Here is a 13287-nt window from a genome sequence, read left to right as displayed (position 1 = left end):
TTAGGGGTGTGAATCACAACGTAACTGACGATATGGTATTATATTGATATCTAGGTCATGATACAATATTATTGCGATTCTTTATTTTTGGAGTATTGCGATTCAAACCTATGATATATTGCGATATTTCACTCAGTGTTTCTCATTCGTCTTCATTGGATCTAAGAGAATTGTTTCCAAATCACCAAATGCATTGTTGAATTCATATAAAAGGGCCAATAACAAAACAAGGCCAGTTTATTTCCTAATATCTATGTACAATGCAAAGCCATAAGCAAATAAGACCATAATGGTTCCTTATTTCTGTCGTGAGGTCAAAGTAGCTAGTCTTTCTAAAAATTAATTGTAGTATTTATGAATACAACAGTAGCCTAAACACTTTCAAAACATTATTTATTACAACACAGTTTCAATACACAAAAGTATAATAGATTTCACCTAAAAGGTTAGCCTAGTTTATATGATACTAGCATTTTTGTCAAAATACCTCAGTTAACGTTACTACTGTAAAATCGTGATAAATTTAAGAAGGGAGTGTGAATATGTGTAAAGCATGATAACTACACCTTCTAATGGACTTTTTAGAAATGTTTGTGTTTTATTTGTCTGTAGTTTGGAAGAACACCTCTCCATCTGGCAGCTAGTAACGGTGGTCTGGAGGTGGTGCGTCATCTCTGCGTCGCCGGAGCCAACACTGAGGCCATCACTAATGTAAGTTCGACAGCACATCCACATTTCCTTCAGGGTTTTGGCATAATGAAATCATGAGTGCTAATATGAGCTGTTGCAAGGCCTCATAGGTTCCCATTATAGTCACAGTGTGACACTAGAAATTAATGTGTATTATGTCAGAGCTGTGGCCCAGTATGTAGTGCTTGTGCTTATGATATAAACCAGCAATGTACTCACAGGAACACAAGCTTGAATCCATCCGGTGTCATGTTCCAATCCCATTCCCTCCTCCACCTCTCTGTCTACACTGTACTGTCCTTTACTGTAAAGCCAAAAACCCTATAAAAATATTCAGGGTTCCCATGCTCATGGAAACCTAAAGATATCAAGGAATTTTGAAATTGTATCTTCCAGGCCTCTCTTTCTCTCTCTCACTATTTTTCACAGCTCTAAAATATTTCATCAGCTAGTGCTCTTGTGCAGAGTAAAACTTTCTCGCAAGCTATGGTGATGTCCAATTTGTCAGTGAATCGTTTTTTTTTAGGCAGTTCTTTTCAATGAATTAGTCGAAATAGTTGACTAATCAGCCTAAAAGATTCATTAAAAAACTGAACTGAATCAAAAGGATTTTAAAGAATCTGAATCCTATTATCACAAACCATTGGAAATGTCATTGGTAAAAAAGATTGGGAACTGAATATGTACTGATTATTAGCTTTCAGGTAATATAGCCTCAAGAATGATTTTGTACATACACTAATATTTCACTCATAATCATAATACTAAGCCACATACAGAAATCTCAAGATAAAAATCCTAGAAAACCCAATTAAAAAAATTATTTGTGGGGGGGACTAGTAGAGAGAGAAAGAGGGGAATGGGATTAATACCTCCCTCAAGTGTATGGATGGAGTGTGTACACTAACCACTAGGCTAAGCCTTTGATGAAAATAAATAGAATAGTTCTTCCCCTCACCCCTCACATACTGTGTATGGGCTTTCTGTGGGATGTGTTTGACTACTTTCTTCTTGTGTGAGAAATTGAGGTGAAACCCTAATGATCTAATACGCTGCCCTTGTAGAACATTAATCAAATTGCTCTCTCTCTTCAAATACACGTTCATTTATCATTCATGCCTGGAGTACCATTTTCTCCCTGTTAAGTCTAATTTTAGTCTGAGCAGAGGTCTAAAAAATAAAGGTTTACAAAAAAGCCCATTCAAACAACCAAGACTCGTATGCCTTGATATAAAACAGATTGTCATAACACAACATTCTGTGGAGAGTCTAGTGCTCACAATAGAGTTAAAGTCCACCCATAGCATGATGTGAGCACTGCAAAATATTTTCTTAATCAGTATTTTTGTCTTGTTTTCCAGGTAACATATCTAAGCATCCTTATAACAAAATACATTTACTTGAAGCAAAATTGTGTAAGATAATTAGACTTGTTTTCAAAGAACAAATCCTGCAGTTTTTTTTCTCACCCCATTGGAAAATAGTTTTTACCTCACAAACTCCTGTTAGATTTATGCAACAAGAATCAACAATTTCCAAACATTCAGTATTTTCAAGATATATTCTCTTAAAACAAGTCTTCATGCCTCGTGGAAAGTAATTGTATCTAGTTTGAGGGATGTTAGAATGGAAATTATGTTGTTATGTTATGTTTACTGGAAAACAAGACAAACATACTGATCAAAAAAAATGTTTTGCAGTGTGTCGGTGTAGGTGCAGGTGTCAGTTTGTGTTTGCATACATCCCGTGATCCATCTAAGATTAATTATTCAATGTTGATACAGGGTGTGTGTGTGTGTGTGTGTGTGTGTGTGTGTGTGTGTGTGTGTGTGTGTGTGTGTGTGTGTGTGTGGAGTGCACCCATGTGCATCGATCTTATGTTTTTAGAGATTTGTGTTTCGTCTGCACGCATCCATTCTCTGCTGTATGTCTGCAGTATACTGATGTTGCTTCTCCTCTAAGCTGTCAGTCCAGAGAAAAACAATGGTTGCTCCAGAGTGAAGCTTCTTAATGAAAATGTGCCACCAGAGAATCATTGTTTCACTTTCTGAAAGCACCAGTGAAGGATAACATGCCCCACCAAACCCCCAGCCAACTCGGCCTAAAACAATCTCTGTTTCTAATCAATAACCCCCACATCCCCTCAGCCGGTCCTGCCCCCCCCCCCCCCCCCTTTGTATAGCGGCTGATGCACAATGTATGTTGCAAGAATTTAAGAATCTATTATTCATTGCCAGTGCTGTATGTATGAGTCAGGGGCTTATAAAGTAAAACAATGGCTTCCACAAATGGGACACCATAGATTAATGTGGGTTGTTTCCGCATGTACTGCATGTCACTGAGAGGGAATCCATTTAGAATGAACTGCTCCGTTGGTAGCTATGTATATTTGCACATGCTACCTGCATTGTTTTAGCAGTCAGTTCACTAAATAAAGTATGCAAATTAAGTAATGGCACAAACACTCCCATAAATGTAGTGCTGAACGCAATTTACACTTGACTATACGATTGTGTGTTTGGAATATGGCTAGTTATTACACTCTTCTCCAACATTTGATGAATTCTGTTAGGAACAATACAAAATGTACACAAACACCTGTTTGTTATAAAATTCCATTTACTGCCTGCTTTTCATTGGCAGTAATAGCACAACGTTAATCGCAGCAGGCAAATAGTGCTGAGTTTTGTGAATAAGGTGCTAAAATCCGCCTAGTTTGCATAGAAACGAGGCATATTTGCACTGAAAGCAATGAAAATTATTTAAATGTGGCACAATAATATTTCAGCATATTTTGGACCTGCTTAAACTATTTTGGCAGCTGCCTTGTGAATTATATGCAAGGATTTTTTTAGATGCAGAAATACCTCACGCTAAAGTTTTGTAACTGTTTAATAGTTTGATAGTTTGTGCTAGTGTTTATGATTTGATTTGTTCTTGTTTGCCTCTCTTAATCGACTGCAATACAGTGAATTTTTCAAGTCCCTTTCCAAGACAATGCTGACAGTCCGTGGTCTCAATGTGTCAAACAAAAACTAGATTCTGTTCCCGCAGGATGCTCCATTCAGTCTTGAGATGTTCTGGCGTCTTTAATCTTTTGGGAGACAACAAGAAATCAATAAATGAATACAAGCGCATCCTCAAGAGGACACATGGTGGGAGCCGGAGACAAGCAGGCAGAGACAAAAAGAGTCTGTGAGAGAGAAAATAAAAGACAAAATGTGCTGTTTTGTACAGCAGAATTTGTAGTCATGTCTCATATACTAATTGGCAGGAAAGCTCAGTGTTTAATCAAGCCGCATAAGACAAGAGTAATTACAGTGCAGCGAAGCTCTCCCATTACTATCCTTTTCATCTGTGCTTTAACACCTCGGCTGTGTTCACCACATCCTCTTTCGCTTTCATTTGCGTGCATGTACGTGTGTGGAGGGGGGTGTGGGCTCGCTTTCAGAGGAAGGCTGGTTAATTTGTCCCCATCGGTTTGAGGAGGAACACAGCTGTTTCTGGTTGTGTGGTTTAGAAGTGCTTGTGGCCCCAGGTGTTAGATGTGAGATTGTGTATGTGTATCTCAAGCCATTAAATCATTAATGGTTTTAAGCCGAGGGCTGTGACTGTGGAGGGTTTTGGGTAAACAGATTATTAATTTTTTTTTTTTTTTCAGATAACCGAGAGTGCCCTGAGGTTTGTTTTCAGAGCACCACTGACTCAAGGTCTTTCTTCTAAGACTATGTTTGTATGTTTTTACAGTAGTTTTATATAAGGCCTTTTGTTTTGTGGTAATATACTTGCTTTCAGCATGGCCTCTCTCTGATAGTCATCCTCCCCTCCCAAGCTGGTCTTTCCTGATTCTGATTTCGCAACCACACATCTGGTGCCTTCAAGTCCTCCTGGGAAGGTCCTACGTGCATTTAAGAGATTTTGAGTAATTTATTAAAAAAAAAATTCTCATCCCAACAAAGAATGGAAGCTTTTTAGCACTGGTACATCAACATGAAGAGCAAAGGATGTGCATTAGGTGTATAATTAATCTTTTATGTATTGAGCTACCACAGAGAATGAAGAAAATCGTGCTTGGTTGCGCAAGCTTTACACCTCATAAACCTGCTTAATTGAGTTGTATATTTTGGCAAGCTTTATCTTATTCTTCATCAACATTAAAAAATGCAATGCTTTCCTTAAATTTTAATAATAAATGCACCAATGATGATTATATGTACAAATAATCTATATAATTTACATATCACTCTTGGTGCATTTCAATATTTTTAAAAATAAAAGTGTAAAATATCACATATCATTATCGCTCTAAGTAATGCAATCCACTCTTTTCAGTGGACTCAGGGCCCATAGAGCCCTATTGAAGTGGTACTTCAATCAGATTCTATGGCAGGTACCTGTATTAGATTTCAGTGAAGCAAAGATCAATGCTGATTGGACAAGAGGCTTTAAACACGTCATTTTGGGTTCCGCTTGGACACGTGCTTCATGAGGACGACTTGCATTGGAAAAACCATGATTGCTTTTTGGACAATAAGTTTTCAAACAATTTTTGTCTCGTCTAGAAGCCTGGCTTTTCTATATGTATATATAATAGGTCGAGCTTTCAAATGGGCAGAGCTTTGCAAAAAAGGCCAATATTTGAAACAGTGATCTATGTGATTGACAGTATAATGTAAAAGCACCGCTGTTGAGCACAGTGTTCTGCGGCTCTGAGATTTGCACAGTTATTTGTGATTTGACGTATTTGTTTTAGCTTTCATAATCCTATATTTTGCCTATTGCCATTTTTAATTGTTGCTAAACCAGTTTCGAGCTTAGTTAATTATTTTCACTGTTAGTAGTTTGAGTAGCTGGGAGCAACATTGCAAACACCAAAAACCATAGCCTGTGCTTCCCCAATTTTGAAAAAGTCCAGCTGCCACTGTTTAACTCACAGTTAAACTTATTATGATCAGTAAAGAGCAACAGGGTTCCAAAAGTAAAAATCCCATTCATTTTCTCCATATGGAAATTGTTTTTTAGTGATTTGATGTTTAAACCTTTTAACACAGACCTACCATTAACTCTGAGGTGGCTAAGTGATGGTAAATGCTTCTGTAGCAGCAATTGCCCACTTACATCAAGCATTACGAATGACGTTATCTAGATGTGTCCCTACACTTTCAAACTGCTTTCATAGTTGTATATATCTGAATATTTTGCAATAAACTTAAACATTGCTTTATACTTATAATCAATGACTATATGTCAATGTTTTTCTGTTGTATGATTATATCATTTCAAGTGCAACTATCTCATAAATGTGATCATTCTGACATGACTTGAAGGCAGCATTACACACCTGTCATTTATTTCAGCCATAATGATCACTGTACCTGCTGTTTGTCTCCGACAGCTTTTCTAACATAATGTGTCACGCTGTTGGTGGGTAAGGTGATATGCTCTCTCGTCTTTTTCTTTCTGACTTTCCCTTGTTAGCTTCTCACTTTCCATTTACACCCCTACCCTCAAAACTCACTCTCTCTCTCTCTCTAGCCATTTCTCCCTGTCTCTCTATCTCTTTCTCTATCTATGAGAGCATTATTGTGGAAGGATGGACAGGTAATACTGAGCAGATCAAAAGCTGCGGGACTTTTATTTATCAAGCTTTGCTCATTCATCCGTGTCAGTGGATGCCCGATGGGCCCTGCATTTCCTGTAATGTTCTGTGGCTGCAGTTTATCAATCACTGTCATTCTTTCTCTCTCTCTCTCTCTCTCTCTCCTGCAGGATGGAAAGACAGCAGAAGATCTGGCGAATACTGAACAGCAGGAACAGGTAGCAGTGCTGCTGGCCAAACTGAAAAAGGTGAGAGTCTTCCTTTTATTATTCATCTCAATGACACTCAAGAGACATTCATTAGCATTACATGATTTATTTGTGAAGGCTTAGACCTGCAGGAGATGTCAGTTTTATAGCCATATACAACACTCATTGATGGGACAGTTTACCCAAAAATGAAAATTCACTTTTCACCCTGTTGTCATTTACTCACACTCATGTTGTTCCAAACTCGTATCATTTGCACTCTTACATGGAACACAAACAGAGATGTTAGGTTGGATGTTTTCACTGCTCTTTTCCATACAATGAAAGTGAATAGTGACCAGGAGATGTCATGGTTAAAAAGTGACAAAGTAGTCTATGTAGCTTTCAAAAGTCAGTTCATATCTTTTTGTGAGGAACTGAAATTTCAAGGGTTTATTCACTGAAAATCATCCCCTTTGCTGTAGCTCTTTTGTGTGATTTGAAATTGCTCATATTCAAATTTGGTGCATCATGATTGCTTATGAGAAACGTAATGATGTTTGCCATCATTGACGTCAAACCTTGCAAGACACATCTTGATCCACTATATTTTAATATGTTAACAATTTGCGAGTTGCAGTGTTGCATTTGTAACTTTAATAAAATGTCAGAAATGAATTTGTTTTTTTATTATGTGGCAGAATTTTTCCCCTGGAATTGATTTTTTAGGGGCATTTTTTACTTTTATGAGGGCATATTGTTCCACTCTATAAAACACACTTCTTTCATGTAAAATATTAATTAAAACAGATTTTCAAGTTGAGTAATTAGGTTGTTACCTATAATATTAAATCTGTATCTCATGTTCAACTCATGTTTCGAATAGTAATATATTTACCTAAGCCAATAATAAAATCTGTCAGATAATATGAACGAAACAGAAGAATTCATTATGGAGGCTTTTTTTGCCCACACATTTTGAATTTTGGGGGGCATTTTTTGTCAATATCTGTGGCATTTTTAATTTCTGACCTTACTCTATTATATATATATATATATATATATACACACACAGTATATAATAGTATATATCTAAATTGAATTCTGAAGTTAAAGGAATAGATCACCCAAAAATGAAAATTGTCTCATCATTTACTTACCCTCATGCCATCCCAGACTTTTTTTCATCTGCTGAACGCAAATGAAGATTTTTAGAATCATTTCTCAGCTTTGTTGGTCCATACAATGCAAGTGAATGGATGCCAACATTTTGAAGCTCCAAAAATCACATAAGTCAGCAGAAAAGTAATCCGTAAGCCTCCAGTGGTTAAATCAATGTCACAAAATTGCACTCATTAGGATTCCCTACACATTCTCAGTTACATTACCATTGTGCCATTGGTCCGTGTATCACACAATGTGTTAATTTGCCCTTTGTGTTTATTACAGGACAACCATAAGACCATTTACATCCAGCAGCTGCGGTCTACGCAGACTCTCCAACCTCGCATTAAACTCAAGCTTTTCGGCCATTCAGGAGCCGGAAAGAGCACACTGGTGGAGTCTTTAAAGTGTGGGATCTTGCGGAGTTTCTTCAGGAGGAGGAGAACCAGACTGACTAACCCTGTTCGACACCCGGCCTCACCTGTCACCTCCAAACCTTCAGGTACGGGGATGATCTTTTCTCTGCATTCAAAACAGTGCTTGAAATTCTGCTTGCCAAATTCATTTGGGATTTTTTTTCACCCATTCCTAAATTGAAGCTAAGGTGTGCAATCTTTTCCAGAAACATTTTTTGATATACTGGTTGAAAGTCTCTTCACATCCTGATAGCAATCAATAATTTAAGTGGTTTCAATGTAAAAAAAAATATATATATATCTTCTGTGGAAGGGACAGGATTAAAAAATGATCGACCAATCATTGCATTTGGTCCGAATGTAATGATGGGATGTCCTTCCTGTCTGTCAATCTATATTTGCATACCGCCGCACAACTTGTTCACGCAGACAGTCACAGGTCATCAGCGCGGGTTCCTCGATGCTGTGCAGAGCGAGCGCGAGAATGAAAGGCGAACCGCAGCTACCTTATGTTCCATTATTATTGTAATGTCTAACCTGTGAATGAGACATGAGGTAATCTGAAACCATTGCGATTGATTCCACCGACACGTCTCTCCTCCTGGTGCTTAGACTCTGCTGTGTTTGTGTGTGTTCATGTGTGATAGAGGAGGCATGGCTTTGGAGACACCTCTGAAGCGAGGGTGGGCTCTATGCTTTCAAAGATAGCTTGCTAACTGCTAGCCTCTCTGGATTACACAGCCTAGCTTTAACACACACATACGTCATCTTGTGCTATCCTTGGAAGGGTAGAATCGCATCATTGTAATGCATTGCCTACAAAGCTAGCTATTTGCTCAGAAATGCTGCCTGAGCCAAACTGAGAAAGTAGTGTCAAAGAGGGAAAAGTTCAGTGGAAGGCATTGATTGTACGAGACATATGCAGCACGGTGTGACTAACGCATTTGCAGGATATCAAAAAAAAGTTTGAGTCATCTGAAACTCACAGTATTTCTCTAAACTAAAATGGTTGTTAGCGACTCTGGAATCTGGAATTGTTAGTTTTCTCTGGAATTTTGTTTTTCCAGCTTAACTATTTTAATTATACATTGTCATTCTCACATACACTTTTTACACATCACACTTCAAGTTATGTTTCCTTCAAAAGTCTTTGCTGTGGCAGAAGAACGGATTGGGGTGTCCTCTAACATACATTTTATATCTTGTATTATCAAGCTATATTTTGTATTTTTATTTTTTTAAAGTTACAAGGCTGTATGCTACAGTAATTTAACCACGGGTAAGAGACGTTATTGGGCACGATGCAAAGCAGATAAAACCTTACCAGTGATAAAATCACTGTGATGCAAAGACTTGAGTGTCTTGCTGCTTTTATAAAATGCTGGGAACAGAAGAATGCTATAATTATTGGTAAGTATCGCAATAAACATGTCTTTGACCAGTTTACAGTTTAATATAGAATGCTTGGTCATAGGTGTGCATTTATAGTCATTTTACAACGGCTTCAAACATGGCTAGTCCAATCGGAATTTAGAATTGGAACTGTTTTATCATTTTAATATCTAACTAATACTAATTTGTCATATAATTGATACTTTTATCAAAATTAAGCATTTTGGTGGGGGGGTCAAGGGCACATAGATGGTAGTTCATGGATCACCCTTGTGGTATTTAAATAGACAACCTGTCCATTACCAGCCCAGATCTTTAACCACCCAGGCTACTCCAGCCCTATTACAAATATAGAGAAGTGCTTAACGCATGCTACAGTATTTGTCTTGCAGAGGATTAAGGGTGTTTTGTTTTTTTTGGGGGGGGGGGGGAGGGGTTGAGGGGGTAGCTTAAAAAAGCTTGTTGAATGTTTTATATTACAAGAATACAGCAGAAAAAAAAGAACTTGTACATAGTATTTCCTTTTTGTCAACATTGAGAGAGCTGGAATTAGGCCTTAGGCAAAGAGCTCCCCCATCTGGTGGGTCACCACAGATGATGAAATGTTTTTAATAACTGCATATTTCATTATAATTTATATCAACCCTTAAATAGATTATGGACTTTTTTGAAATTATTTTCTTTGTCTTTTATTATAACTATTATTGTAATTATTTACATAAATCTTTCCGTATGTGTGGGTGTGTGTTGTTTGTGAAATGATGTGTGTGCAGTGTCTGTGAGCATCTCTAACCTGTACCCAGGCTGTGAGAATGTTAGTGTGCGTAGCCGCAGTATGATGTTTGAGCCCAGTTTGACTAAAGGAGTTCTGGAGGTCTTCAGTCCCGTACATAGCTCTCTCTCCACGGCCGATGACACCGCCACCAAAGCCATCGACATCCAAAACACCAACGTCAATGGTGAAAGAGTCATTCATCATTTTTCAACACTTTCAATGTACTATAATCATTACATTAGGACTCTTACATGATTACATATGCCTCTTTCTAGTATAAACGTTTAGATAATATGTTAAATGATCAAATTAATTAAATAAATATTAAATTAATGAAATTCATACTAAGGCACAATTAATAAATAATACAAATTACATTTATGATACAAATATTACAAATATACAAATTTTAAGCATTTAACCATAAGCCTTTAGAATGTTTTTAAGATATTAAGATGCATAAATTCAGTCAAGGGTGTCCAAACTTTTTAATGGAAGTGTACATGGTTCAGAATAATGTACAGTCAGCTGGTCATTATCACAAACAGAATAGAATCACATATTTCAAAGAGCTGTGTAAAAATAAAATGCATTTAAAATACATATATGTAGAATATTTATAATGTTTGAATTTGTGTTTTCAGGTGTAGGAGACTTCAGTATATGGGAGTTCTCTGGTAATCCAGTCTACTACTGTTCATATGACTACTTTGCTGCAAATGACACTGCCGCAGTTCACCTGGTGTCATTCAGTCTGGAGGAGCCGTACGAGACTCAACTGAACCAGGTCACATTCTGGCTCAACTGCCTCAAGGCTCTCACACTACCTGAGGACAACATTGGTATGTGTGTGTGGTCTCATGAGACTACAGTGTGCATGGTAAAGATTTTTTTCCCTCTTTTTTTCTCTGGAGGGCTTTCCATTATTATAATCACAGGGACCTATAGAGGCTGTGAAGTCTGTGATAAAGAGGTCTTGGAAGACATTCTTTACCAGTTTTTCTTGTTATAAAAAGTAAAATTAAAATTTTCTTTGCGCTGTCATTATAACACATCACCTTTATATTTATGCATAACAAATAGACTTGGGATTTTAAAGCATGTTATGAAATTGCACCTCTCACCTTTCCAGTTGTTGTGTTTTAACACTTTGTTTGTCAAGAACCAGTATTATTTCTCATCTGACTTTCAGTCTTTTATTCATCAGTCTCTATCTCCAAGTTTAGCCACAAATTGCAGTTCTCTTTTCCATAATGTCCGATTCAAATCAACATTTACTAACTATCCTTATGATAGTAAATTACATTAGATTTACTGTGTAAATGTATATTATATTATATTAAAAGTGTAAATGACACTTTAACCAATCATGGCACTTGTTTGGTGCATTCCATTTCTACAAGCATTCACTGTCTCTGCCATTTTTATCAAGATTAATCTGATTTTTAGCCCTGAAGCTAAAAGACAATTGGCCCTATTTTAAGAGCCCTAGTGCTAACCGCAGTGCTATGCACTAAGTTATATGTGCACAGTCAGTGGGCATGGCCATGAAGTTTTGAAATTTTCATGCAAACATGCGTTAAATCTAGGCGCAAGCTTTGCGCTGGCACGAAAATTGCGCTTAGAATTAGCACCCTCACAAAAATGTGATAAAACGTAGCACACTGTGTTAGCATGTAGTGCTGCACTTTGCGTGCTTACGAAAATAGAGCCCAATGAAAGATATGAGTTCATGGATGCAAGTTTGTTCTCTGTATGTCATTGACACATGCTATCCCTTTTCTTTTTCACTGTTATCCATTCTGTATGCTCTCATTTGTATTATTTGAGTTTTCTCATTTCTCATCTCTCAAATTCTTTCTGGTAATTACAGCCTAGCTTGCTCTTTGCTCCTTTGCTCTCACTGTAGTGATGGTTGATGAATTTGAGTAAGTACTGTAGCAGGCACATCCTTCACTAGAGTCAGAACATCGATTTTCAGTCTTAATCTAGGTCTTTAGTTCTTGGTCTATAGTCCTCGTGTAGTTCAGAATTACAATATAAATTGAGATTATGCATTGAGACTATAGATGTTACGTACAGTTTTAAATTTACATTACGTACAAGATTATGAATAGAGATTAAGTCTGGCGCTCTGTTGTGTCCTCAGCCTTTGGAGGGAAGATCAGGAATCCACTGTGTGTGGTGCTCGTGGCCACACATGCTGACATTGTGAATCTTCCCCGATCTTTTGGGGGAGAGTTCAGCTATGACAAAGAGAGATCTCTACTGAGGGAAGTCCGAAACAGGTGATTGTAAAAATATAAACTGTCATTTTGAGTTCAATTTAAATGTCTGTTTTTGAGAGTTATACAGTATACTGACTGGTTAAAGTGATTTGATGGATGAAACAATAAGACAAATTGGTCAATTTGTTAAAAGATATACTGAGCTTTAAATGGGGTTTGTTTCTTTTAAACTGATTACATTATAACCTCTCTCTGTCAGGTTTGGGAATGATCTGCAGATCGCTGAGAAGCTCTTTGTCATGGATGCAGGAGCATCCAACTCCAAAGACATGAAGCTGCTGAGAAACCTTCTGTTAGAGCTCCGAAACACCATTATCTCAGTAAGATCATTCTCCACTCTGCTGCATATCCCAGCTTATTCCAGTTGTCAAAGTGAAGCTATCACATTAGTAGTTACTTCTTATGGAGTATACAAGGTTCCCACTGTCATGAAAAAACCTTATGAAACCTTTAATATTAGGGAATGTCAAAAGTGTTATTTTACAGGCTTGGAAATAATTAAATCTTTCAAGTTCATGGAACTTTTTGTAGTGGTGTACATTTTTCTAGTTATGCTCAGCTCTAAAATAAGATCTGTTATGAAAATTCATTGATATTTGCTAAATTGATCAATTAACAAAATGGGAAAAAATCTTACATTTGAAGGGATAGTTCATCCAAAAATGTCCCGGTTGCCTTGTACCGTGCCCAAGCACGATTGTCCCCACTCCCCTGCTGGCCTGCACTCACATTGCACTTAACGTTCCGGACCTGAGCACGCTTGCGTCATTACGAT

General features: G+C 37.3%; 1 protein-coding gene across 1 annotated transcript in view; it reads left to right on the top strand.

Annotated features, from left to right (window-relative positions):
• The window catches only part of dapk1 (death-associated protein kinase 1), a 111870-nt gene that overhangs the window by 90134 nt on the left and 8449 nt on the right, over positions 1–13287 (top strand). The window contains exons 18-24 of the mRNA XM_051690862.1: positions 613–711; positions 6460–6537; positions 7927–8143; positions 10223–10408; positions 10869–11066; positions 12374–12512; positions 12712–12832. Coding sequence (XP_051546822.1) covers positions 613–711; positions 6460–6537; positions 7927–8143; positions 10223–10408; positions 10869–11066; positions 12374–12512; positions 12712–12832 — 1038 coding nt within the window. The remainder of the gene's footprint in view (positions 1–612; positions 712–6459; positions 6538–7926; positions 8144–10222; positions 10409–10868; positions 11067–12373; positions 12513–12711; positions 12833–13287) is intronic.

This window comes from Myxocyprinus asiaticus, chromosome 4 (assembly GCF_019703515.2).
Source record: "Myxocyprinus asiaticus isolate MX2 ecotype Aquarium Trade chromosome 4, UBuf_Myxa_2, whole genome shotgun sequence".
In the NCBI taxonomy this organism is placed as follows: Eukaryota; Metazoa; Chordata; class Actinopteri; order Cypriniformes; family Catostomidae; genus Myxocyprinus; species Myxocyprinus asiaticus.
The sequence above is the reverse complement of the archived record's forward strand: the minus strand, read 5'-3'. Positions and strand labels throughout refer to the sequence as shown.